This window comes from Atractosteus spatula, chromosome 20 (assembly GCF_055471065.1).
Source record: "Atractosteus spatula isolate fAtrSpa1 chromosome 20, fAtrSpa1.hap1, whole genome shotgun sequence".
Taxonomy (NCBI): domain Eukaryota; kingdom Metazoa; phylum Chordata; class Actinopteri; order Semionotiformes; family Lepisosteidae; genus Atractosteus; species Atractosteus spatula.
This window is the reverse complement of record NC_142725.1, coordinates 18,208,506-18,235,390: the sequence shown is the minus strand read 5'-3', so window position 1 is coordinate 18,235,390 and position 26,885 is coordinate 18,208,506. Positions and strand designations below refer to the sequence as shown.

Sequence of the window (26,885 nt, the reverse complement as noted above, 5' to 3'; positions counted from 1 at the left end):
CCCGTATGTTGCTCACAACTAACAGTTAACTAACTGAACGGGTCGAATGGGGTCGTTTGGACCGTTCTGTTCTCCTGTGCCCGGTGCAGACACGCGTGGGTGTGGGAGTGGGGTTGGCGTGGGCTGCTGACCCCACAGGGTCTTGCAGGAGAGCGCCCGGCAGGGAGGCGTGGCCATGACAGGGATGTGCCCTGAGCGTGTGTGCAGAGGCTCAGAGCAGGTCTTTCCCCACCAAACCAGTGGACCCCTGGGTCAGCAGAACTGAGCCCATAGCGTCACGGACCAGGAAGACGGAACCAGAACACACATCCCTGAGATCAGGGAGAGCAATTCAGAAAAATGAACATCTAGCAGATAACACAGTTAAATGCTGTTTCTTGTGTTGTGCCCATGGTCAGTGTGGGGTTTTCGTATACATGGGATTCTGAGCGCTGTACAGTATTGGAATCGCCGTTAGCAGGAAACTGGAGACTACAGCTGCGTACTCGGCCGAGGTCTGGAGCCGCTGTCTCCCCCTACTGGATATTGGAGGGATCAACAGCAAACGCCGCAGTCCGGAAGAGCTCCGTGACGAATCAGCTTCCGGGCAGTTGCGGACGTCACGCTCTTATCACGTGAGGGAAGGGGGCGGGGTGAGAGCGGCTCGCCACGGGATTGGTCGGCTCCCCGGCCATAGACCCGCCCGCCGTGTCGTAGAGACGCCATTTTGAGAGCGAGCTGAGGGAGAAGAGGGTCTGGGAGCACGACTCTGTGTTCAAACACTGAGTGTTAGTTGGTTTAGCCGGTAGAAGCACGTCGTATCTGTTTGTTGTGTCTGACTCCAGCCTAGCTATTTTAAAGTTCTTCCGTTTTTTTTTTACTTTACGTTACTTGCTTTTAGTTACTTCGGTAGTGTCGCTCGACTGGACAGCGATGCCGAGTCACCCGCTGCGCGTGGCGGTGGTGTGCTCGAGCAACCAGAACCGCAGCATGGAGGCGCACAACATCCTGAGGTACCGGTTCCGACCCGCTCCGACAGGTTCCGCCCCGCCCCGGCCCGCTCCGCCGCGGCTGGGCCCTGCCCCCGGGCTGAGGCGCGGGTGTAGTCAGGGCTGCGGCCTGGGGTTCCTCCGGCCCGCCGGGCCTCCTGTCTTCCCCGAGAGGGAGCGGGCCGGGCCTGCCCCGGGGATCGGTTCCGGGTGGCTGGTGCTGTCGGTTTCGGCGAGCAGCGAGTCCGTCCGCTTCCCGCGCCTGTCTGGACGTGTTTCGGGCTGTCCCGGAGTCGCTCCTTGACCGAGCGGTGAGCGGGGGGGTGTTTGGTGTCGTGGCGCCCGGAGGGGTGACCCGGTACAGGGCTGAGAGCCGGGGAGCCGCTGTGTGGCTCGGGCTGGGGGACCCCGGCTTCAGACAGCCCCCGAACAGACCCGGCTCGGGGGTGTATCCGGGTCCACCCTGCTGTGTCACGGTTGGACTACCCTTTACTCTGGGGGTTCTCTCGACGTCATTTGTGATTTGTTAAATGGCGTCACTACTCCGTGTTTTGTTTTGTTTCCCACCTGCAGTTTTTTTACTTAAAGTACTCGAGAGGCCTTTGCTTTTGGCAAATTGTTCCAAGCCCCTCCTGCTCTTTGTGTAAAGGGGTGCTTCCTGTTCTTGGATCTGAACTCCCACCTGCATCCTGTGGTCTGTGGTTCAACACTGACTGTGGAGGAGTGCTTGGCTGCCTCTGTCGTGCCTCCCAGGGGTTTGACTGCCTGCTGTCCCCTGTGTCCAGTGGAGCTGGCACACGCTGTTAGTGGCCTGACCCTGCCTGTGAGCAGGGATTTTCCTGGGCTGGTACACTAACGCTCGTGAAGGGGTGCTCGGTACCCTTCTGGGAAGGGTCTGTTTTCCCAGGACTCCTCTGCGTGTGCGCAGCGCCCCTACTGATCCCAGGTCCTCCAGGAACGGCGTGTGTAGCAGAAGCCCTGCTCCTTGCCTGGTGTCGGAGCACCGCGCTGCCCTCCTCGTCTGGACGCCTGCTGGCGCTTGAGTCAGCTGACTGGGGCTGAGACCGTGCAAGTGGAGCCCCATGCTGCCCTTGGAGATTTCTGCTGTCCCCCTGAGCTCAACATGTCTGTGAAACCTCTTTAAATGCAGGGGAATTGGTAACTTACGATCAGCTGCTCCAACGTCTGTTGTGGTTGGTGGCTTTTAGACACCTGACATTTCAAATATAAGCTACAATTAATTTGTGGACATTATAAACGTCAGAGGCACTTATTGTAACGTTTCTTTTTCTTTGAGTCATGCAGCTACTGTTTTAATTCAAAGCGAATCTTTCATTAGCTCTCATATCTCTGTGATCTCTGCACAGTTCTGACATTCCACAGAATAGTTCTTTCCTCAAGAAATGTGCAGGAAGCAGGAAATGTTTAAATACTCTTATTGCTGTCAGGTGGCTTCTAAAGATGTTTGTTAAAACCCCCCAAAATCATATAATCTGGCTAATGTTGAGGTGAACTGCTGAAACACATTAGAGCCTCTCTCAGTGTCCTGCTCATGGACAGGCGAGGCCCAGAGAACCAGTGGACTGGAGTGCTGTGTTGCATCACACAGCTGGCAGATGAGGGTTTCCATGAGTCGCCTGGAGGGATGTCAGGAGTTGGTATGGATGCGTTGTGGGCTTCAGAAGACCATTATGGGACCATGCAAACATTACTTGGAGAACAGAAATGTGAAATGTAATTTTTGAAGAAGCACTTAGATATTGAGAAGAATCCTATTTAAAAACCTTAAAAGATATTGTTTGACTGCAGCAGTGTTTGAGTATCCCTTTAAAGTAGAAAACAGAATGTGACACAAGGACCAGGAGACTCTGGACTAAATTCTTCAGACGGAGCTCTTTCATTTCAAGAATGATTTTGATGGGAACCAAAAGTCTCAGAATTTTATCTTGAGCTCCTTTCACATACGTGTGCTTTGGCAGTTTCAGCAGGTGTGTAGGTTGAGCTGAGTGTGCACAGCTTTCAAGAACTGCTTAGGAAGAAACCACTGTGTTGTCGAAGATTTCTGAAGAGCTGTCCCTAATATTGTTAAACAAACCTGATAAAAGACACCCCTAGAGAAATAACGTGCTTGTGCTTGTCACAGTGGGCTTTCAAGTAAATATTTCAAACAGGTTTAGCATTGACAATGAAAACGGTACAGGAAGTAACATCAGGAATTCTTACACTGGCGAAGACGGCGTGATTCAGCGCTCACGATGTTTGCCTGCAGCCCTGGCACTCAGTGGAGGTGGGAGGTTACTGGAGACTTGGTGGGTGTTTAAAGGCTCTTTAACAGCAGGTGTGTGAAACAAGTCTTCCCTGGGTGTCCAGTCCCTCAGGATGCCCTGTTCCCTTCACTAATTCAGCTCCAGTCTCATGACTGGACAGCTCGTTCCCCGGCCTTCTCAGTTCTGCCTGGCGTTGTCACTTTCACTTTCTGTTCCCGTGTGGTGGGGGCTTTCCCCAGCCCTCCGACCCCCCCCCTCCTGGGGTTGGAGAACAGCGATGTCATCGCTGCTGTGCCAGATTACAGGAGAGAAAATTCCTGACTTCATTCTGGCCGGTTTGTTAGCCGAGTGTTTTTCGGCCCCTGCAGGCGCTATGATGTCAGTGTCTGCTTCAGCGCCCGGCTGGGGTGAGCCGGTGGCCTGCGCTCTCTTGGTGCTGCGTGCACTGGCAGTTTAGGGCATGGGGTTACAGACACGATGAGCTCCCGCTGGGCAAGTCGGCACAGTTGCTGAGCAGTTTGAGTCGGAGGGTGTTTGTTGTGGGCCGGGGGCCTGGGGGTGTGGTGTTGCCAGGATCCAGCAGTATGACCTTTCTGTTCTGAGGTGCAGCGTGACCCCATCGGCGCTGGAGAGGCTGGCGTGCACAGCTCTGTGAGCTCTGCAGGCCAGGGGGCTGATGGCTGGGTTATAGCAGGAACAGGCCATGGTGAGCTGCTCACAGCAGTGAGCATCTGTTGTGGAATTAGGTCAGTCACGACAGCCTGCTTTGCTTGCTTCCCATTAAAGGCTTTCATTAACGGTGGTGCAGACTGTTTGGAGCATTGCAGTGATTCACTGTCGGAAACGAGCCATGTATACGTGAATCTTTTTGCTCCTCGGTAATGCTCCTGTTAAGGAGTGAATACAGTTCTCCAAGGCTCATGAACCACGGTCACAGTTTACTGGCACTTGTTTGTCATCTCGTCTGTGAGCCGTGAACGGCTCTCCTCAGGGATTCTGGCTTTGGTCGTCGCTGTCCATCGCACCACGGATGCGCGAGATGTCCCGGGGGGGCTGCGTGCGAGCTCGCGGGCCGTGTGGGGGGTTGAGGCAGCGGGCCGATGGGGTGCCGATGATTCCAGGGGGCGCTGCAGACAGCAGCTCTGTCCTAGAGGAGTGGGCTTCTGGAGATGCACTTTGCCGACTGACCTTTCCTCTCTCTCTGTTCCAGTAAGCGTGGCTTCGACGTGCGCTCGTTCGGGACCGGCACGCACGTGAAGCTGCCAGGCCCGGCACCGGACAAGCCCAACGTCTACGACTTCAAGACCACATACGAGCAGATGTACAACGACCTCGTCCGCAAAGACAAGGAACTGTATCCCCCCCCTCCACCCCCCTCACAGACACACAGTGACTGTGCTGGAGAGGAGGGCAGGCCACACTCACTCTCCTTCCTCCTCCTCCATTTCTCTCTCCTGTGTTTTGTAGCGCTGTGTGAATTGTGTGTATCTGCAGGGTAAGGCTCTGCGCTTCAGGGAAACTGCTCAGCTGTTTAAAGGGGAACAGGAGGAAAGAAGCAGACTCTTGTAGCTGTGAGCTCAGATCCAAAGCAGTGACCATATGACATCACCACTCAGGCAGACTGGGCAGTGACGGACCTGGGCTGGGAAAGGGAAGGGGTGTGCGTGTGTGGTCTGTCACGTGGATGGGTGTGTAGTCTGTAAGTGCGAATGAGTGTCAATCCATTTTGAGCCAGCACATGCCATTCCTCTTGTATTTGTTAAACATAAGTGCCAAGTTTACATACACCCAAAAGCCCCTGTTTACAGGCAGTAAGCTGGTGTTTTTGTTTTGCCCAAGAAGACGTATGGTCCTGTCTGCAGCAGTTACTGAGCCATAGACTAGAGTAGTAGCTAGTGTGCAGCAGCCGGATTCAGCATGGTGCAGTTATGTAAGGGCTCTGATCTAGGTCATGCTGGGCTGGTGTCGATACTGGTCTGTCCCCTCGCACTGGGCCCAGTGGGGTTTCTGTGAGAGTAGCACAGCACCGCTGAAGGCAGGTGCCTCAAAGGGCTGATGGCTTTCTTGATGTAAGCAGTCCCCTTCAGCCCGACACCTAGAGGAGTGATCATGGTAAAAATCAGAATGGAGGAGGTGTTGCCACACTCTGCAGAAATCACCAGTATCAGTTTTCACAAGGAAAAGTTTTCAGATTCTGCGCTGCTGAGCTGGTGCCGCTGTAATACTCCTGTGCCCTAAGAGAGCTGCAGGGTGTTCTTCTGAGTCAGACTGAGCTTTGAAAGACGTAATGGATGCAGTTATGGATTTAATTGGTCAGAGTGGCTGTTTTTTCTGGATCTGCAGCCCCGTTGAGGAGTCTCAGCTCCCTGTCAGCCCCTGCAGGGCTGTTTCTCGAGGCCCCCAGAGAGGCGCGCGGACCTGTGGGCGCTCGGCCTTCTGGTATTGTGCTGTGGCGCACACAGCGCTCTGCCTTGTGACTCAGGGCTGGTGGGCGGACAAGCGCTTGCTGGAGCTGCGTGGCTGTGCGGGTTCTGTGCCGCCCCCCCACCTTCCCTCCCGCTGCAGCGCGCTATTGCGCCCTTGCCGCACAGTGCCTCCCCCCCCCGTGACGGACAGAGCGCTTCCGAGCCGACGCTGCCTGCTGCTGAGCAGTCGTCCGTGAGAATGCGCGCCGAAGTAGGTCGCTAGCCTGCGGCTAACGTGAGCTAACACACGAGCTCGTTTTTATTAGCCTCAGAAAGCGAGGGGGGGGGGGGGGGGGATTCTTTGTCTTAAGGAAGTGAGTTGTGTTTTCAGTGCTGTGATCTTGATTTGCAGGGGAGGTCAGTTATAACCAAGGAGCTTGTTAGTATCGTGGTCCTGCGTCCTGGCTCGGACTCCACCACTGCCTTGTGGTGTCGCCCCGACCGAGTTACTGACCCCTCCTGGGGTCACAGAAGTCTGGAGTTGCAGGGCTTTTGCTCTTGGTTAGAGGCTGCTGGCGTTCAGCTTTTCCCTGGGTTCTGTGTCTGTGTTGCTCCTCTGAAAAGGCAGACGGTATGAATAGAAGGTAATATAGCAACACAGGAGCCAGACAGACCTACAGCGTAGTCACGTCAGTGTGGCTCAGGCCATTTGCGTTTGCAGCCTGTGCCTGTTTGATTTTGACACTGTCGCATTGTAGGTCCCTGTCCCCCTTCGGTCTGGCTTGTCAGTTCCTCAGCGTACCTCCAAGTCGCTGTAGTTCAGGGGTCTTGTACTCAGTTCTTGTAGGGCCTGGGGTCTTTGGGTTTTGTTATCCCAGCCTGAGTAACCAGTGTACCTGAAGAAGGCTCAACAACAGAAACCTTTTTCCTACTTTTCAGAGTGGAATTAAACATTACTTGTTCATTTCTATATTTCTGGCAAATCCCAACTGCCAGCCCACTGAAGCTGAATGTGTGAGCCTGGCCACCACCTGGATACCAGTAGCTGAATGGGAGACATCCTGTAGAAGCTAAGGCTGCTCACCCCACGGTCCGTGTGGGTCCTAATATCCCACTACAGAGAGGGGGGACACTATACTGTGGGGGGGAAAAAAAAGAGGAGCCATCCTTCGGATGAGACATAAAAATGAGGTCCTGACTGTTGAATAAAAATCCCGGGTGTTTTTCTAAAAGAACAGGGGTGTGTTCACCCTGGTGTCGTGGCCCATATTCTCCCTGGCCTTTATCAGCCATGGCCTCCTAATAATCCCCATCCGAGAGCTGGCTTCATCACTCTGCCCTCCCCTCTGTGTGGTGAGCGTACTGGCGCTTGCAGCAGGAGCCCAGGCTTGACGGGAGTTTGAGCTTCATTGTAGTGATGTTGACAGGAGATGGGCTGCTGGAGAGTGTGTTCAGTGATGCCAGAAGCTCTCCCTCCTGGCCTGGGGGAGCCTGTACAGGAGGGTGTTGAGCCTGGGCTGCGTGTGCCTGTGTCTCGGGGCTGCTGCCTGCGTGTCTTGTGTTTGTGTGACGAGTGCTGGGACCCCTGTGGGGGAGATGATGGGAGCTTTCCAGGAGCAGTAACATGTTTCACAGCTGCTGGCCTCCTGTAAGGAAGTGCCCTCGCTAGTCTGCGTCCTCGGCGTCGGGACAGTGGTAGACAGACATTCCCTGGAACTGTCTGCTCCTGCACTTTGGTTTGTCTTCCTCTCTTCTTCCTGTGTTTACAGAGGCAAACTAAGCTGCAGCTGAATTCTTTCTGCCTCTGTAAACCTGGAAACAGTTGAAATGGACCCAGATAATCCTTGTAGTTAGACTGGAGGCCCTGGATTTTCCCCTCTGTTTGGGTACATCGGGGTCAGTGGCCACTGTTCCAGACATGGCAAGAGCCCCCTTGCAAGTGCTAGTTAATCAGAGCAGAGGCTCCATCCTGGAGAGACAGTCATACCAGCTTTGAAGGGAGCTTTAAAACCACTGGGCGTCTCGGTGAGCGTCGACTTGTCCCATTTGAGCAGCTGAGTTAGGAAAGTCACTCAGACCTTCTCTGGACAAAGAGCCAGAAGACCTCGTGGCCTTCCAAGATGCAAGCTGTAGGACATGAAACGTTACACATGAAATAAGATGTTACTGAGCTCATTAGAGCTCCGTTTGAATCTGTGGACTTGTGAATGGAAAGCAGGTGCTGACGGTCTCCAGCCGTTCTTCAGTGTTTCAGTGTGGGTCACTGCCCTTCCAGCGAGCAGTGAATCAGCAGGTCACTCCGCTTTCCTTAGCTGTCAGATGTTTTCTCAAGGGGCACCATCTGGCTGCTTCTTGCCCATGAGACAGCAGTCAACAGTGAGCAGGAATCTCTTGTCTAGCTCTGTGCAGGACTGAGAGTGCAGTGTAAATGAGCAATCCTGAATTTTTAGCTCTGGGAAATGCCCCAGTGATGGTTTTGCACAGACAGCTCTCTTCCAGCTGGTTTTGGGTGGGCTGTACAGACAGGGCAGGAAGTCCACTGAGCTGGGGGTGAGTATTTGGCTGTAGTGGGATGGCTGAACTCTTCTCAGGGGGCAGTCTTGATCCCTCAGGCTGCAGCTGAGCACTATTGGCTCCTCAGCCTAGCACAGGCACCCTAAGTCTGAACCTGCAGGTCCTCTCATACTGAGCAGGATTACTACCGTGGTAGCACGTCGTCAGCAGGGTCAAACTAACCCGTCTCTTGACTGGTGTGGCCGGCTGTCCACTGCCTTAAACTGCAGCCTTCAACCTGACCTCGCCTTGGAGGAGGAAGAGGCAAGCCTGCCTCTTTCTGTGGTGCAAGTCCTGGGACAGCTGTGTTCTGCTCAGGAGAGATCTGAGTTTTTTTAATTTCTCCAGAGTGTGCCAGTTGTTACAGATGTATCTTTCACTGCCCCCAGTAGCCCGAACTGGGCACCCTGGTGTAACTTACACTTGCACTTTCAAGCATTTCCAGAACTCGGGTATTTAAACTTCCAGGTTTTTGCGTAGTGGTTTCCTGGATGATCCGTTTGGTCTGACAGAAAAGCTGAGAGACAAAGCCAGTGATGAGAAGATGTTTTCAGCCTGGCTGTAGCCCCGAGCGGTTTAGAGTGGGAGCTCAGAGAATGCTGCTATATCAATCTTTTATGCTACACGCTGTCAATCCAGCTTTCAAAGCGCATACTGTAGGAGTGTGTGTATATTTACACCGCTGGGGCTCAAGCACAGTGTTGGCATCGCTCTGTGTCGGGTCTGGAGCCTTGGCAGCACGGTGCTGGATCCCAGTGTTCAGGGTGCGATCGGTGTTAACTCTTCTGAGGTTTTTTTAAAGTATTTGAATGTGAAAATGTGCGGATTTGCTGCGGATCTCTTCCCCTGACCAAGCCAGCCTGAGAAGCTGCAGAGAGATAGTGCTGCCGAACAGAAGGTGGATCGAGCAAGGCCAGTACTGACGCACTTTTATACTTTCTTATCGAGCGATCTTGCCGGGCACGATCGGCAGTGGGTAGGTGCCTGGGGCTGCTCCTGGTAGGAATGTGAATGGGGTGGTTACAGAGGCCAGCAGTCTTCACGAACAACTGCATTGTGAATCCTGGTGCTGTGGAGCAGTGAATTTGGTGCAGGTGGCACCAGCAGGAGCACTTTTCCATGGCGACAGTGGTACACGCCTAATATAGCCTCTGCTGGTAGGTGTCCTGTGGATACCTTCTGGTGTGCGCTGCTGTTGTGCTTCTGTTCAATTCCATCGGCCTGTGGCCTCAGTTTTCACTGTGCAGTTTAAGTATAGCCGTGCCTTACGTGTGTATAGTATGGTTCGTTCTCAAGTAAGGCTCTGGAACACGTGTAGGAAGGGAGCCCCTTCATCCACCTCGAGTTCTGCACCAGCATCCCAGAACACAGCAGGTCAGGGGGAGGAGTAAGGAGCTGCTGCACCAAGGGCCTTCAGGCTGAGCGTTAGAGAGCCCCAATTGCACAAGTCCAGCGTGGAGTTTAGCCAGGGCACTGGGGTTGGTACCCCTACTCTTGCTGAACACCGAGTCTTTTATGACCTCGGAGTAACATTTAGGCTGCATTAACTTTGTAGGCATGTGAGCTGTGAGGAGATCCAGTTTAGCATGAGTGGCGTGCAGGCTCATCTGAACAGTGCAGTGTGTTCAGGGTAAGAGGTGTGGCGCCCTGCCCTTGGAGGGCCAAGTCGTTTATCCCCATTTTCCCCGAGATGCTCTCTGCTCATTGGCTGTTGGATGGTCCCTGCAGGAAGGATGAAGGCCCTACAAGACTAGCGTGTCTGACCGCAGTGTGACGTGACGGTAGCCCACAGGTAGATGGTGGTGGGGAGGGGGGGGGGGGGGACACACTCAGACTGTTGAAGCTCTGAAATGTTAAAATGACGTACAGAGAATAAAATTTTCCAGAGCTGTACCTGGTGGTCTTGGTGTTTATTGGTACATGGAGGGGAGGGAGAGGGTGGCACATGACAGGAGCTGAGGGACTGAACTGTGTGTGTGTTGGGCGGGGGGCACAGTATGACTGCTACATCAGCCACAGCCAACATGTTTGTGAAAAACATTTGTTTCCACTGCTATGAGTAATTTTTATCACTTTCAGTTGATCCTAGGAGGATAGTGTTTGGATAGTAACAGCTGTAAGTGCCCGCAGCGGACGGCTGTCGGTGGTTCCCATGGCTTTCACTGTGGCAGGAGCTCGGGGGCGGGGCTTGATGCAGGGAGTCCCACTGCTGACACCACGGCACTTCCTGCCACCCTGCAGCTTCACTTTTATTTAATTAAATTAAGAAAAACGGCTTGCAGGCCAAACGGCAGCGATGTGTGGGGCTGTGTGAATTCTCCAAACCAGAACATGGCAGGTTAATTGCTTTGTAATCTCCAGTTTTCCTTCTGAGGATAAAGCGCCGGTGTAAACCTAACATGGAGGCAGGCATCTGGCTGTGGGGCCCCAAGTCACCAGTGGGGCTCAATTGTCATGCAGGGGCGTCTGCGGGGTCCTGGACACCGCACTGCCTCTCGCCAGCAGTCCGGCCACTAGTCCTAGGCACGCCGGGTCAGGCTGGGTCCAGTCTTCCTCGGTGCTCTCGCTGGTATACCTGCATGGATTATGGAGCTAATATAACTTTTCCAGCAGTGTATGTCCGAGATTCCCCGGTGGCGGCACTGTGGTTTGATGGGTGTCGGACCAGGTGCCCCCGCTGGGTTCGGACTGCCGTTCCCTGAGAGAGGAGAGCGTGCACACATGCGCGGTTCTGTCCCCCCTGCAGGGGCAGCTTGTAGTGGAAGGAATCGAGGCTGATGGGGGAAGTCCGCTCAGTCTTTGTAATAGGGCAGCGGTGTCTGCCGGGGCGAATTAAGGTCAAAGAGCACCTTTGTTAAGAAAGTCAGTTACTGTAGAAACCCAGTTCGGTGTGAACGTGGAGTCCCTGTTTGAGCATGGCTGTAAACCCTGAAGCCTGGTTCTCTCCAGGACTGCACGTTTGTCAGCTGTTTTTTTTCCTTGGGGTGTGTTTCTCTTCTGCGGCACTGAAGGTTGTTTCCAGCAGCCGCCTAAACCTCAGAAACCTGAAGTGGGTGCAGATGTAGTGAAATGAGACCATCCCTGTTTTACTGGCTTATTGATCAGGTACCCGGCAGAGAGTGCTGTCCCGTGCTCTGCTGGGCTGGTACCAGGCTGGTACTGCTCTAGTGGGAGTGCTGGGCTCTGCTCTGCTGGTATTGGCCTGTCGGCAGTTGGGCTAGGGATTCCCAGGAGCTCCTCGCTGGAACGCTGGGGGCATCCCAGCATCCTACAATGGGGTGGCAGAGTTGACCCAAACCTGGGGCAGATGTTACATCCTGGTGGGACAGTTGCCTTGTGGCAGAGCCCTTTGGATACCCGTGTAGTCTGGGACAATGACCTCGACCTTCCTCTCCAGTGTTTGCAAATAGGGGGTTTTAGACCGAGGCAGTGCAAGTACAGTAAATAAGCAGTTGTTGCATTTTGAATTCTTGTTAGTACAGTTTTGGTGGAACGAAGGGGCCGTAGTGTGTGTTAATGAGGGATCAATTAAGAAATGAGTTTCTCTGCCTTGAGCAGAGTAGGTGCTGTGCAGGGAGGGGACAGGTGTGTGGAAAAACGTTTTAGCCAGGCAGTGTTTGTGTGCTGCTGCGTCTCGAGAGTGGGAGTCTGTGTCAAGTGTGTGTTGGACTGCAGTTGCTTCCTTGACCCAAACGAACTGCAGATACACTCAGAACGGCATTCTGCACATGCTGGACCGCAACAAGCGCATCAAGGCCCGGCCCGAGCGGTTCCAGAACTGCAAGGACCAGTTCGACCTGGTCATCACCTGCGAGGAGAGAGTGTACGATCAGGTGCTGGAAGGTAAGACTGAGCTGAGGGAGGGCGAGAAGGAGGAGAGGGGCGGAAGGCTTGTCTCCTGCAGTCTCTGATCTTGTCTGTCTCTGTCCCCTCGTGTCAGACCTGAACTCCCGGGAGCAGGAGACGTTCCAGCCGGTCCACGTGATCAACGTCGACATCCAGGACAACCACGAGGAGGCCACGCTGGGCGCCTTCCTCATCTGCGAGCTCTGCCAGTGTGTGAGTACCTGCCGCGGCGCCGACCTTCTGGAAAAGAGGAAAAAACAACTCCAGCCAGGTTTTCAACATTTTTCCCCAAACAGTTCTGACATCTCGGTTGGCGTTTGCTGGCATGGGGTTGGAATTAGTGTTGCGGGTTTTGGACGGAGGCGAGTCCCGCGTGTGTGACCTCGTGTGTGACCGAGCCCCGTCCTCTCGCCCTCCCCTCAGATCCAGCACACCGACGACATGGAGAACGAGATGGACGAGCTGCTGCAGGAGTTTGAGGAGAAGAGCAGCCGGCCCTTCCTGCACACCGTGTGCTTCTACTGACGCCGTCCGCGCGCACTGGCCCCGCCGCACACACCATGGCCCCGAGACCACTCCGTCGGCCCGCACGGGCCCCCCGCTGCACAGCGCACAGCCCACGGCACAACACGGTTCACACGAGAGACTTCACGGGGCCGCCAGCGCGCCGGACAGCACCACACGCGCCCACCCTGACCCGCCCGGGCGGACGCCCCACAATGCACAGCCCCTCCCTTCCCCAGGGGCGCAGCACCCCCTGCCTTAACCCCAGCTCTGCACGAGAAACGGCGCCCCCTCCTGGCCGGGCCGGAGCCGCAGGCTGGGGCAGTCCGGGCCTTGTCCGCTCGCTCGCTCGCCGCGCCCGCAGGGTGCGGTTCCCACCGGGACGCCCTGAGCTTCTCGAGGCAGTCGAGGAAGTGAAATTTAATTTTGGGTTTTTTTGTTTCACTTGTACATTTTTTTTTTAATGGACTTTTTAGTTGAAAGCAGAGAGATTTGAAGACGTGTGGATGTTGGCGAGTGTGGGGGGCCTGTTTGGTGTGCTCAGGTTAGGAATGAGTGGGCGTGGAGTAGAGAACAACCTTTGAAAACCTCATGCTTAAATCTCATTAGTTACGTGCTTATTATTATTATTATTTCTAATTATTATGTTTTGTGACTACAGACTGAGAGTCTTGACTGCCTGTTGAGGAATGAAACAATTTTTCTAAATTATGAATTCAACACTTAAAACGCTCTGGTCCAGGAGACGGTATACGCGTTGGGAGTGCCTGTATGAATGAGTCTGTAAATACTTGGAGGAATAAATATCTTCAGCAAAGCTGGGCTCTGGATTTTTGTGTGTGCAGAGGCTTGGGCTGGAGCTGCAGGCTGGGGTTTGATGAAACTGAGGCCATGAGGCGTTCATTTTCTCACTTTTAAAAACACCTCTGCCCTTCATTTTTCCCTGTGTTGTTGGCTGGTGACAATCAGGTAATTTGTTTCGAGGCCAGGCGCTGGGGGGACCCCAAGACGAGCCCTGGGATCCCCTGAGCTTGTGGGCTCAGAGCTGTAGCGGCTGCTGCTGTAGCCCAGCTCTGGGACGCGGGACGCGAGTCTCCGCTGTGCCAACACGGTGCTTGCTGGGCTCCGCTGTGATGTGTGCCGACGCAGGCAGGAGTCCCCAGGAGTGCGGGGGACCCCAGTGTCTTCAGTGGAGAGGAGGTTGAGGGGTACACCTCAGGTACAGGACTGGGGCCGCAGCTCTGCTCCTCCAGGCCCCCGAGTTTCATTTCACTCTGTGTTCGTCTGCTTATTGAGCTAATCACCTTGACTGCCCGAACTGTGGCCTGAGCTAGGGAGGGCAGTGGACGGAGCTGGGACAGGAGCGCACAGCCCTGGGAGAGGAGGAAAGCCCCAGCAGAGTAAGCTCTTCCTGCACAGCCTTCTCATGCCCTGGGGTCACGGCTTCCGCCACAGCACGGGTGATGACGCCACAGGACCGGACAGCAGCGGCTGGCCCCGCCCACGCCGGGGGCGCTGTGACGTCGAGGCCGTCACGTGAGGTGAGGGTAGAGTCGGCTCGCGCGTTCGGAGCGGTCGAGTTTGAAATTAACGGTCAGTCCGGCCTCGAGTCTCCAGTGTTCCCGCTCAGGGCGGTTAACGGCAGTGTCTCCGTATCGCTGCTTTCAAGAAGGTAGGGTTACTTATTCACTTGTTTCAAATGCTCCTGTATTTCCACAGAAGGCGAGATAAACCGGTTAATAATAATCTTTATTCTATATAGCGCCTTTAAAGGTGGCTTCTAAAAGCGCTTAGGAAGCATGGCTAAAACAGACCGGAATCACATCCGTTAGGAAGAGCGAGATTCTATCAAAGGTGGTTTAATCTCGAGTAAAGTCTCGCTTTCAAAACGAAGAAAAAGATTAAACGTCCCTGTTGCGGGGTTCTGCAACCCTACAGAGTATTCCTGCAGAGCCCCGCACTGTCCGTCACACACACCTTCTGCCTCATAATCATAATTAATAATAAGGCCCGGTCTTCAGTCTGTGAAAAGCTCACTGACCCACAACCTCATCCGGCCGCTATCTGATGGAAACCGGGGAACCGGCTGCAGCTACTGGGCTGGGGCTGGGCAGCTTGTTCCACACTCCCGCCACCCTTGGTGTAAAGAAGTGCCTCCTGTTCCCGGTTTTAAATGCGCTTCCCAGTAATGTGCTCGGGTTGGTCAGACTGAATCCCTGTAAGCTCCCATCGGCGATGTCTTATCGAGAGAAGACAAGAGGTCTTGCTGTCAGCGGCCGGGTGTGCTTTGGACACATTTTCTTGTTAGTGTCCCAAGCGCGGCGGTACCAGCCCGGTACCGACCCTGACCCGGCCCGTCCGGCGGGGGCACGAATGTAGGGCTGGGGGTTGCGATGCTGTTGTGGTCAAATGCGGGAAAAGTCCCTGTCCTATAGTTACACCGATGCAGCGTTGTTCTTGTTGAACAGCCCTGAAGTGTTATGAGAGCAACGAATGAGGCGGTGGCTTGTGTTGAGGGCGGGGCGAGTGGCCGGTCTGAACGCCAGGGCGGCGCTGCCGGAACCAGGGGTGACCCCCGCGTCACCGAACCCAGTCCAGTCCGCTGCACAGACCCGGCCTCCCCCTGCGCAGCAACAAGTCGTGACCCACTCATGCCCGCGGTGTTGCTGGCAGTGTTAGACAGCCAGGCGAGCGGGCTGGGCTGTAACCTTTCCTGGGGGAATGGGTTTTAATCAGGGGCCGAGAAGCGCTTGTTTTCTGCAGGGGAAGAGGCCGGCTTGCTAGGGGGTGTTTGCGCGGCGAGGGGGTCCGGGGTGGTGAGTACCGGGCTGCCACTGGGGACGGTTCCAGGCTTGCTTGTCGGGGGGCGGCGGGCTCCCCAGCAGCGCTGCCCGGCTCGTCTCCCTGTGAGCGAGGAGGCGCCCGTCCGCACGCACGGAGCGCAGCCCAGCCCAGCCGACTGGTGCAGAATACTGATGTGAGCTGCAATGTCACACAGGGAGGAAGAGGGGGAGAGGGGAGAGAGAGCTCGGCTCACCGGCTCACGTTTATCTTAGAGGAGGGGGTGACCGCGTTCGTTTGTGTGTGTTTTTTACCCTTAAAAGAAGAAATCCACCGTTTCGGGCGGCACACGCGGGGTTTCGAGCGGTTATCATGAAATCTACAGAGATGACAAGGAAGATGTTTTCTCCTCACTGATGGAAGACGATGGGACTGTGAGATTTTCTCTCTCTCTCTGTCGGTGCTGCCGCCGCTGCCTAAGATCGAGGGGGCTGAGGAAGAACGAATCCTTCCCCGCCTCCCGTCGCTCGGGCTCGGGAATCAATGTGGTCTCCGCCGCAGGACCCCGGGACACAGGAGCGGAGCTCGAACACGCATTTACAGGACAATAAATAAACCCTTCGGCGCTCTCTGCTGCGGGCGACTCGGCTGTCCTGCGCTGGTCTCTTCTGAATGGTGCCTGGGTGCGATAGAGTAAATAAGAATCACAGCAGTAACAGAGACACAGGGATTTCTGCTCTGTCGGGAGCCAAGCCTGCAGGAAGCGCGAATCGCCGCATCAGACCCCGGAGGGGACGGAGAGAGGCAGCGGGGACCCAAACTTTATGTCGCCCAGGAGCGTTCCCCGAGCCTGCGAGCCCAGGGGGGCTGGGAGGGAGATTCTGTAGGAGACGGTATCGGAGCCTCCATGAATGTCGCTCCTCTCCGCAGACTTTCTTCTCCACGTATTGCCGGATCCGCTGAGTAGGAGAGGGGGAGCGAGAGACAGTCGGTTTGGGAGTTTTGATGCATGTGAGCTGTAACACCATGATCTTTATGATTCTTGGGGCTTCTATTGTTATGGTAAGAGGATTCTTTTCCGATCACCTCATTGCAGTTGTTTGTAAGTAAATGCAATATGTGAACACTTTCTTTTTTGAGACGGCAAAAACTGCAACACGGCATAACCGTTGCAAGATTGCATGCAGTAAACGTGTAAAAGGGACTGAAGTGTTTCTCTTTTAACATCATTTTTGAGACAGTTTTTTTAAGTACCCCCCCCCCCCCCCAGATTATCTAGCACTTATTACTAGAGTCACTGTTTTATTCCACCATCCAGAGTTGACCCGATGCCTTGGTTGTCGGCTCTTACAGGCAATAGCGTGCTTAATGGACATGAATGCACTACTGGACCGTTTTCACAATTATATCTTACCGCATTTAAGAGGGGAGGATCGCGTCTGTCATTGCAACTGTGGAAGGTAAAAATACAAAGCAAAAGCCAACAAGAACGAATCAACGCTACTGTACCATCTTTCTCTTTATTATTTAACATTTATTATTTCCTCCATGAGTGCATCTTGTATCTGGGAAGATTTCTGTCGCTGATCGCTGCCGACGGGCTCTATTGTGTGTTTTTGGCTGGGTATTTGTGTCAGGGAGGGCGCGCGCGCGCGCACGCGCACGCACGAGGGGTCTCCAGGGCAGTGCTCTCGCTATTAACAACTGGACGCTAGTTCGGTGCTTGTAGTCAATGTCTTTGCGGCGACAGAAATCTCCTTGGGCTCTCTGCATGACCCGAATACATTCCTGCGTACGAGGTGTGTGCGTGAAGGTGCGTGACTGACAGCTGGACAGGGACAGTGCAGAGGGATTGTTCCGAGGGTCCGTGCGGAGCCTCTGCTGCGCTGGGACTTGCAGGGATTGTCACTTATTCACTTACTCTGTGTGTGTGTGAGTGTGAGAGAGAGCGCAGCCCTGCCCTGACACATCCCACTGACCACAGGGCCGGTCCTGCCCCTGACACCTTCCACTGACCACAGGGCCGGTCCTGCCCCTGACACCTTCCACTGACCACAGGGCCGGTCCTGCCCCTGACACATCCCACTGACCACAGGGCCGGTCCTGCCCCTGACACCTTCCACTGACCACAGGGCTGGTCCTGCCCCTGACACCTTCCACTGACCACAGGGCTGGTCCTGCCCCAGACACATCCCACTGACCACAGGGCCGGTCCTGCCCCTGACACATCCCACTGACCACAGGGCTGGTCCTGACACCTTCCACTGACCACAGGGCCAGTCCTGCCCCTGACACATCCCACTGACCACAGGGCTGGTCCTGACACATCCCACTGACCACAGGGCTGGTCCTGCCCCAGACACATCGCACTGACCACAGGGCTGGTTCTGCCACACAGCTGAGTGCCCGGCCGGACAGAGGCCAGGACCGGGAGGCCCTCTCGCTGCGCATCGCCGCGCTCACAGCTCCTGCTCGGAGCGCCCTGATACGCCCTGTCGCTCCGGCAGATGTGCTGTGGGGCTGAGGTGATGTGGATGGACGCAGGGGTGCTGTGTGTGGACACGCGTGTGGGTGCTTGAGCACACATTGAAGAAATGATATACATATGTATTATCTATACATTGTATATACAGTGACAGACAAGCCGGATTCTGGCAGAGACATGGAACCTGGAGCCCATTGTGTTACTGAGCAGGTGCAGGCATTGTGCCTACCCTGCTGTATGCATGCATGTATCCCTCTTCACATACATGTGCATGAGCATACAAGGGTATATGGGAAATATACCCGAGGCATATGTTATTGCGCATGTGTTCTATACAAATGGAATGTGTTTGTGTAGTAGCAGTATATACAGTACATATATGCACAGACTCGCATCCTGTTTATGAATTTTCAGACACATGTGCACAGTTGAAATGCATGTATGTCTGGGTATACAGTCAATGCTCTTCTGGGCGTGTTGTTCTTTTTAGGGAGAATTAACTGTGCTCATAAGAGCAAAATGCAACTGAAGCTGCTTCAGTGAGACAGGTCCTACTGCTGTGGCTTTGACTGTATACACATGTATATGCTGTATATATGAGCTGAAGGAGAGTAATGGCTGTATCATGGGTAATGCTGATTATGTGATTTGTTGAAACTTTATTAACATATACCTCTGAATTATGCTTGTCTTCAGGAGTCATGTGGGTACAGTATGTATAATATTCTGTTGCAGGCAATATCAAATATTAAGCAGATTTTATTAAGAGTTAAACCCTAATGGTACTATGCAGATGGAGAAATTGTTGTAAGATGAACTAAAAAAAGCCAGTTGTTAAGGAATTATCATGGAGATATATTCAGTAAAAGACAATTAATGAGTCTGAGTGCAATCTGTCCTGCTGCATCATTTTAGAACTCAGCCCCCTTGTTCTCCAGCCAGCCTGCTGGGGTACCCCCTCCCCTTCTCTAGCCCCCCACTCACTCTCCATAGTGAGAGAGCAGCAAAGCTCAGAGGCGTCTCATGCTGGGGACTACACTGACCTCCTGCTGTTGCCTTGGAAGTATGTGAAGGTTATATATACAGGGATTTGAAGATGATAGGTCAATGTGTAATTCTGTTTTTTCTTGAAATTTCACTGTTCTGTAAATATGTACTTTATACAGATAAAATGATATCTTATGTAGTGCTTTATTTTGTTATGCTGAGTTTACTAGTGATTTATCCATGATAACCAGGTGGAATCTTCCAGTGCTTTCTTCTGATACAGGGGCAGGGCAGGGCAGGGCAGGGCCTCACAGTGCCCATGGTCCAGGGCCTGGGGCTGTCAGGCACAGCTGCACCCCAGAGGGGGCAGGGCAGGGCTTCATAGTGCCCCTGGTCCAGGGCCTGGGGTTGCCAGGCACAGCTGCACCCCAGAGGGGGCAGGGCAGGGCCTCACAGTGCCCCTGGTACAGGGCCTGGGGCTGCCAGGCACAGCTGCACCCCAGAGGGGGCAGGGCAGGGCCTCACAGTGCCCCTGGTACAGGGCCTGGGGCTGCCAGGCACAGCTGCACCCCAGAGTGTCTCAGTCTTTCATGTGTGGCTTCTGCTGAACACTCATAACAAGAATCCACACCAGGATTCCCATCACGAGCAAAGAGCTCAGTGTTCTCTGAAGTCTCCATGCGAATGGCCCAGAACTGTCTGCATTTTCTTTTAATAGTACTACTAGGTGTTTAATTTAGTTTATATCCAGTAGAAAATTAGTCTGAATGTATTACACTATTCCTTATGTAGAATGTATCTACAGTCAGATGAAAAGTAATTCTGAAGGTGGAGTCTGTTTGGAAAGTGCAGATTGTATGAAGAGGTCACAACCAGGCTGGAAACCAAAACTCTTTTTATACATGGTGACAGAGCACTAGAGTACATTTCCACACCCCAGACTTCTGTCTCTCTCCATCTCTTAACAAAGTAGCGTTAATTGCACTAATTGGGCATAATTGCCCAACAGTATAGGACAAATGGCCTGAAATTAAAATTAAATAAACACAAGCTTAAACAGTTTTTAAAATAGCCATTATGACGACCCTGACATTTACTATCATTGCAGGTATGTGTAATTAGAGTGCTTTTAATTCCTGTGTGTCCCCCAAGGCAGCTGTACTCCTGACATTACATGGGAAAGGGCTGAGGGAGAGAGAAGGGAGGGGCTGAGTGGGAGAGAAAGGAGAGGCTGAGGGAGGGAGAAGGGAGGGGCTGAGGGAGGGAGAAGGGAGGGGCTGAGGGTGAGAGAAGGGAGAGGCTGAGGGGGAGAGAAAGGAGGGGCTGAGGGAGGGAGAAGGGAGGGGCTGAGGGTGAGAGAAGGGAGAGGCTGAGGGAGGGAGAAGGGAGGGCCTGAGGGGGAGAGAAAGGAGGGGCTGAGGGAGGGAGAAGGGAGGGGCTGAGGGGGAGAGAAGGGAGGGGCTGAGGGAGGGAGAAGGGAGGGGCTGTGGGGGGGGAGAAGGGAGGGGCTGAGTGGGAGAGAAGGGAGGGGCTGTAGGAGTGAGCAGGGTAACAGAAAGGACTCTGGGGGGTAGGAAGTAGGCAGAGGAAGCTGGTTTGCTGTGGCAGGATTCCTCTCCCTCTTCTCATTCCTAGAATTCAAGTCTGCAGCCATACTTTCATGTGCTGCAGTGTAAATTTCCATATTTAATGCACTTTTGTTGCAGCAAATTATTTGTTGAAAATTATAATTATTTTTGAAAAATATAATTTTTGTTGAAAAAAATATTTTTCCTTTTTTCTCTTCCCCACTACCCCTTTTCTCTCTTTTCTCTCCCTCCCTTTTTCTCCCCCTGACTTTTGTTCCTCTTTGGTTTTGTCCTCTTCTAATATTATCTTTGCCTCTCACTTTCTCTCCCTTTTTATCCCTCTCTACTTCCACGTGACTTCTTCCTTCTTCCACTTCTCCACCTTCCTCTCTGTTTTCTCTTCCTCGCTGTCCTTCGCCCTGCTTCCTCTCGTCCCCGTGTCCCTGCGCTGTGGCCAGGCACCACGTGCACTATGTGATTCCCTACGACGGGGACCAGTCCCTGGTCGACTCCTCGGAGAACTACTTTGTGAGCGACAGCGTGACGAAGCAGGAGATGGACTTGATGCTGGGGCTGCTGCTGGGCTTCTGCATCAGCTGGCTGCTGGTGTGGCTGGACGGGGCTCTGCACTGCGCTGTGAGGGCCTGGAGGGCGAGCCGGCGCTACGGTGAGACCCGGCGCGCGGCACATTCCCCACCCTGCCCACACAGCCCATCGGTGGTCCCTGGATCAGAGAGGCCCACTGTTCTTACTGTTAAACGCACGTCCCTGTAGTTCCCTCCTGTCTGGCACTGCGGATTCAGGGATGACAGACCATGCCTTTTTTAGATTCTAAATACTTGTATCAGGTACCCTCATATTTTTCTCTGTTAAAGACTGAAGAGATTCAGTTTTTTAGCCTATCATTGCAGAAATCGGAACTGATTCCACAGTAGCAATGACCTTTTCGTAATGTGGTGACCAAAAGGGTTCACAATTTTCTAAACAGGGTACAACTACAATTCTAAAAAAACATCCCTTGATTTAAAATTTAAAATTCTTAAATTTTTAAATACATATTTTAACTATTTGTAAGCATATTCTGTTTGCCTTGTTATTGTTTCCCCCAGTGCCTAAAGGATTCTAATTATGCATCATCATAAACACCTCATTCTTTTTCAGGAGTAGGTCAAACCCAGTGCTTCCGGATCTCATATGTAAAATTTAAGACAAGCGTCTCATTGCACTTTTTATCTCCCTGTGCTGCTCTAACACCATCACCCCAGTTGGAGCTCTCTCCCTTATCTGTACCCTGTGTTTACTTGGCCTTATTTCAAGTACGTGCATCTCCTTGAATGCTAGTGCCTGCAGTCTGAGAACTGATTTGAGACGAACTTAATACCTTCTGAAAACACACAGGTATCCTGTGCTCTGTGTCCATCAGTCCTGCTGCTTGTTCCTGGAGCTCTGACGAGTTAGTTAGTGTCTTCTCTAACTTCCTGCTGACTAACAGCTGACTAACCTGCTGTCATACAAGTGGTTCTCTAGTTTAGTTCTAATTATCATTTCCATAACTTTGCATGTAGCTTGTTGGTCTGTGTTGGTCACTTGGTTTGGTTTTGTTGTCCTTATTGTGGCTTTGAACTGTATTGGCACTTTTCCTGACAGTGGAACTACTACTCCTGGCCTGAGAGACTATTTGAAGAGTTCGGTTAACGGTGTGTGAATAATTACTTAAGTACAACTGGAGTAATACAATCACACTCTGATATCTCAAGGGCAAGAAATGAATTTCTTCTGTTATTAGTTAGTGGGTTATTAGTTTAATACATCAGCCATTTCCCTTTCAGTGGCAGTGTTTCCACCGTCGTCTCTGAAATACTTTACGATCTGTTACTGGTGCAATACTGAAAAAAGCTTTAATTACTTAATTTAGCTCTGCTTGCAATATTCGTCACTCTTGGCCTTTGCAATGTCCTCTTTAACCGGCACTAACAGTTCATTGCATTCCTTTTCTTTTACTGACTCCTGTTCTTTTCGATAATTTGATTGAGTGCATTCTTTCTTTATACGTTTTTCTTACTTGATTTATTAAACCATTAGGCCCTCTGCTTTCTAGCCCTGATTTACTTTCTCTTGGGATGAATCAGTTAATTGCTGTGACGTAACATTAGTACTGAAGTGCGCCTGAGAGTAGATGCAGTATTTATAACGCTGCGGTCAACACACTGTACTCAAGTATCCACAGCAGAATTGCAATGATATAAACTATCCAGAACAAATAATTGTCTGGTTTGAAACTGTATTTCGGTTCAGATGGAGCAGAGGCGTGAGCAGCTTCTGCAGCAGTGTTTCTGTGCTGCTGTCTCGCCAGGGGCCCTCCACAGCCAGGCACACACACTCTCGCTGGAGCTGCATCAGGCTTATACACAGGGACTCACACACAGATAGGCACGCTGCTTGCTGCCGTCCCCCGGTTCTCTTTCCTCAGCTCCCCAGTGTCTGGGTGTAGCTCTTTCACACTCACACCCTCCAGCATGGCTCCAGAGTGCAGGGCGTATGGGCAGAGTCCTGAAACCCCTGTTATTGGCAGGCTGTTGGTATGGCCGGCCACCTGTCACCTGCTCAGAGGACAGTCTGTGCTTCTGTTTGTTTAGCACCTGTATCCAACATGAGTGCTGTAGAGTTCGAACTGTTAAGTACTGAATCTGCTCTTCCCAGCAGCTCAGACAAGGCTGTCAGCACATTGCCAGGAGGCTCACATGGCTCGTCACAGTGGTCATCAGCTGCACTTTCCACCCAAGTCATGGTACCACAGCATGGGCAGCACAATACCCTTACTTTAGTCTAGACTGCAGTATTTCTGCCACTGCCACAATGCAGGTGGACACATAAACTAGTTAAAGAGAAAGCATCCATTAGGTATTCAACATTGTGAGTGTTTACTGCAGTCCAGTCCTGTAGTGATGGCCTAGGAAACAAGCTTATCAATGGACTAGTGGAGCAGAGGTTTATCAGGCTGGAGGTGAGGGTATCTGTAATTGCACAGATCCTGGCCCATGCCTAGTGGAAGAAGAGAAGCTGGGGGTGGGGGGACAAGGAGTTATAAATTTGCCACTGCCTGTCCCTCCTCTCCCAGTGGGAGCTATAAATAGCAAAGAAAAAAGCAACAGTCAATGGAGCAGCTGCTGCGAGCCCACATCCATCGCAGGCGCAGACAGCTGCTTTCACCACACTGGGCAGCTGTGATTTACTGCTCCGTCCGCCCTTGCCCTGCCGAAGCAAGCGGAGGACCTGTCTGTGTGTCTGTGTGTCGTATATCAGCACAGTGACAACAGGGCTCTTCACTCCTCCCCCTGTGCAGCAGCCGCCAGCAGCCCACCTCACTCCACAGGTCCTGGGAAGTTATCGCCTGTCTTTGGTAGCTTTCAAATGCGTCAACATTCCTTCTTTTAAAGAAAATGAAAATGCTATCTTCACAGAAATTGTAAAGACAAGGAAAATGACTTATAAATAGGACCATGTCTTGTTACACTGATTCTCTCCGTCAAGCAGTGTCCCTGTGTGAAGGAATCGAGCTCAGGATGTCGTTGGGTTGCTGAGTGGTAAACAGGGGGAGAGAAGGCCAGACGGCAGGTGATCCTTAGGGAGTGGAGCCGCAGCAGGAGAATGTAGGCCATAGTGACACAGTTCTGAAGGGCTCAGACACCTGATTTTCTGAGCTATATAAAGCGACATCTTGGGAACACAGCACTCAGCTGAGCAGAGCGAGGAATGCGCCTGCGGACAGCAAGGCTGGGGCTGAGCCAAGCTCTGGGGATCTGTACCAGAAAAGGGAGCCATACCAAGTCTTCACTGGGGCTGATCTTCACTGCTCCATGTCACATCCTCTCGTCTTTCTCTCCTTCCTGTTCAGCTGCACCTTCTCATTCTCCTCCATTTCTCACCCTGCTTCTCTTTCGCTCTGCCAGACTCCTCCTCGTGGGCCTGGCTCCCGAAGTTCTGTAACCTGCGGGATTTCCGCCGGCGGACACAGCTGCGCCAGTTTGAGGACTCCAGTGGGAACATGGTGCACATCAAGCAGAAGCTCTACCACAATGGGCACCCCAGCCCCCGGCACCTCTGAGCCACAGGGACTCGAACTCCCCCTCCCCGGCCTGCCTCCATCGCTCTCTCTGATACCCCTGAGCGACGGAGGCAGACTGTCCACCTTTTCCTTTACAGGATTTGCAAGAGTCATTTATATTAAACACAGACCAGAAGCTGAAAAGGGAGGTAGAGTGGGTGTGTGAGTGGTTGGTGTTGCGGGAGGAACTGGGCTCAGGGCAGGGAGAGCAGTCAGGGTGCTGAGTGGGGCTCCGCTATGGGGCAACGTCTGGATAATTTCTTCTGAGCAGCCCCAGGTGGTGAAAGACTGAGGAGAGCCGACAGGACACTGGGAGAAGGGACAAGCAACAGCAGCTGAAGGGCAGAAGCAGACAGGGATGGCCAGAGAGACAGGGGTGGGGGGAAGCATGCGAGACGGGGAGGGGGTCTGTTCACCTCACACGTGACCGCAGTCCCAGCACATCTGTGACAAGAATACCGTTCCTCCCAGAAAAGCCGAAACAGCGGGTAACAAGTAAAGAGTGAGCTGTGGTTATTTTTTGTGTAACTGATGTAACGGTACACTGATTGTGACTTAATTCATTAATTAATTCATTGGTTGACTTTAGAACCAGGGACTGGTGGCCGTTTGTGGAGTGCTTGTGTGTAATTGTGTACAGATGTGACCTTGCCTTCTCTGACCTTAAATGTACCCTCTGATCTAGTCATGCCCTCTGACCTCACCGTACTCTCTTTGTGCCCTGTGCTGGGGTGAGGGATCAGGGGAGGGTCTCGCCGTTTTGCCTCAGTTAACCCCCACCTGTCTGAATTAGATCAGCCCAGAACACACAACCCACAACCCCTCCCTCTCACTGTCGAGAATCAGGGCAACACGGTCTGGTATCTTCTCCACCTTGAGGGGGATTTGCTCCCAATTAATCATGGTTTACAGGTCTCAGAGTAATTATTCTTTAGGAGGGAGATGCAAGTAATCAGGTTTTTCTGTAGCTCTGCATTACTCTTTATCATTTGGTTTTTGTTTATTATAACTATACTGTCCGTCCCAGATTGCTGGAAAGCACAATTAAATAAGCACGAAAGCCCCACCAATTTTTGTTCTCAGTCTCTTGTTATTACATTGTGGTCCAGCAGAGGGCAGTAGTGTTCTAAACCAGCCTGCACAATAATGTGCACCTTTACACCTTTCTCTCTATTTTCACTGCAGATTCACCAAAAATCCCTAAACAGCACTATTCACGGTGCATTCAATTGCTACTTTATATCCCTGTACAACACTGTCCATCCCCGGCATTTCGGACAGCAACAGTCCAGCAAGTTTCAAAACCCCTTATAAATTCCTGTGCAACCATGTTCATCATTCATATATGCTCCCTGAATAGTACTGCAGCTATCAGCCTTCCCCTGAAAGGGAGGGAGGGAAGGTGGGTCACAGTCTAACAGGGTTTATTCTACTCTTGAAATCAGCAACTGAGTGTCATTATGCCATTAAGAGCTCAGAGTGCAGACTGGAGGCAGCTTGCCTTTCTGTGGAAGACTGTGAACAAAAGCATATTTAACATGGAGAGCAATATTGCTGCTGTTTGTAGTTTCTATGGGACAGATTGAAATATGCAATGCGAAGGTTATTTCACAGTAAGTGGGCCATTTTCAGGGCTCAAGGTGAACATATTGTATTTTTGAAGACACCTTGTTTTTGTTCTAAGCATAGCAATTAAGGAGCTCTTGCAGTGTCTGAGATTTAGGTTTAAAATTGAAGCACACCAAGCCAGGCCACACATTTCAGTCTCCCTCAGAACAGTGGGGAGTCTATACGGTTCATGGGGGAGTAGGCCCCTGAATCTGGAAAGAACTGCCTGCTGAACCCCAGTCTGAGAGACTGACTGTGGCACACTGCAAGTGTAGGACCCTAGACTGCTACCCAAGCCCTGGGTGAGTGCCAGCCAGACCATCCCTGACCCGTTTCTGCTTGAAGGATCTTCCTGCCCACACCCGAACCAGAATCACACCTTTCCCATATTAGAGCTACAGGCCTGTGCGTTTGCGTCTCAAACAGAACCTGTACAGTAACAGCTGGGGTGGGGGGTGACTGACCTGCCTACCAGCCCCTCCTCTCCCCCAACCCCCATGCAGATATTGCTGTTGTGGAGATGAAATGATGTTTGTGTTTTATTAAACGTGCAAAAAAGCACAACAGTGAATTTGAGTCTACGCCTCTGATTTAGCAACAGCACCAGCTCATGTCCTGGCCTGGGAGATTAGTGTGTTGGCTCGGATCAGCATGGTTGTCAGGTCCTGCTTGCGCTGTGCTTTACCAGGTATCGAAGGAGCGTGGATGCAAGCTCTGGTGCCGCTGGTGCCCCTCCTGATCAGCACCATTACTGGGGACACCAGCATTACCCCGCCACCCGTCTCTGCCCCCGAACTTCTGGTCACTG

The 26,885-nt window shown here is 52.6% G+C and overlaps 2 protein-coding genes across 2 annotated transcripts; both read left to right on the top strand.

Moving 5' to 3' along the window:
- Window positions 1-689: 689 nt before the first annotated feature.
- Window positions 690-13,360, top strand: ssu72 (SSU72 homolog, RNA polymerase II CTD phosphatase). The gene is made up of 5 exons (XM_088938204.1): window positions 690-992; window positions 4,446-4,589; window positions 11,897-12,036; window positions 12,134-12,252; window positions 12,463-13,360. Exons 1-5 carry the CDS (start codon window positions 913-915, stop codon window positions 12,562-12,564), a joined length of 585 nt encoding a protein of 194 aa, XP_088794330.1. The 5' UTR covers window positions 690-912; the 3' UTR covers window positions 12,565-13,360.
- Window positions 13,361-15,353: 1,993 nt separating this feature from the next.
- On the top strand, window positions 15,354-26,648 carry tmem240b (transmembrane protein 240b). The gene is made up of 4 exons (XM_088938012.1): window positions 15,354-16,386; window positions 16,678-16,784; window positions 20,823-21,031; window positions 24,315-26,648. The coding sequence occupies exons 1-4, from the start codon at window positions 16,330-16,332 to the stop codon at window positions 24,467-24,469; spliced, it is 528 nt and encodes a 175-aa protein (XP_088794138.1). The 5' UTR covers window positions 15,354-16,329; the 3' UTR covers window positions 24,470-26,648.
- The last annotated feature ends 237 nt before the right edge of the window (window positions 26,649-26,885 follow it).

Excerpts from the sequence above, each read along its gene's own strand:
- tmem240b (XM_088938012.1), top strand. The coding sequence starts at position 16,330 with ATGCATGTGAGCTGTAACACCATGATCTTTATGATTCTTGGGGCTTCT. Across the intron at positions 16,387-16,677 it reads TTGGGGCTTCTATTGTTATG|GCAATAGCGTGCTTAATGGA; the intron begins GTAAGAGGATTC and ends CGGCTCTTACAG. Across the intron at positions 16,785-20,822 it reads TGTCATTGCAACTGTGGAAG|GCACCACGTGCACTATGTGA; the intron begins GTAAAAATACAA and ends CGCTGTGGCCAG.
- ssu72 (XM_088938204.1), top strand. The coding sequence starts at position 913 with ATGCCGAGTCACCCGCTGCGCGTGGCGGTGGTGTGCTCGAGCAACCAG. Across the intron at positions 993-4,445 it reads GAGGCGCACAACATCCTGAG|TAAGCGTGGCTTCGACGTGC; the intron begins GTACCGGTTCCG and ends TCTCTGTTCCAG. Across the intron at positions 12,253-12,462 it reads TCTGCGAGCTCTGCCAGTGT|ATCCAGCACACCGACGACAT; the intron begins GTGAGTACCTGC and ends CCCTCCCCTCAG.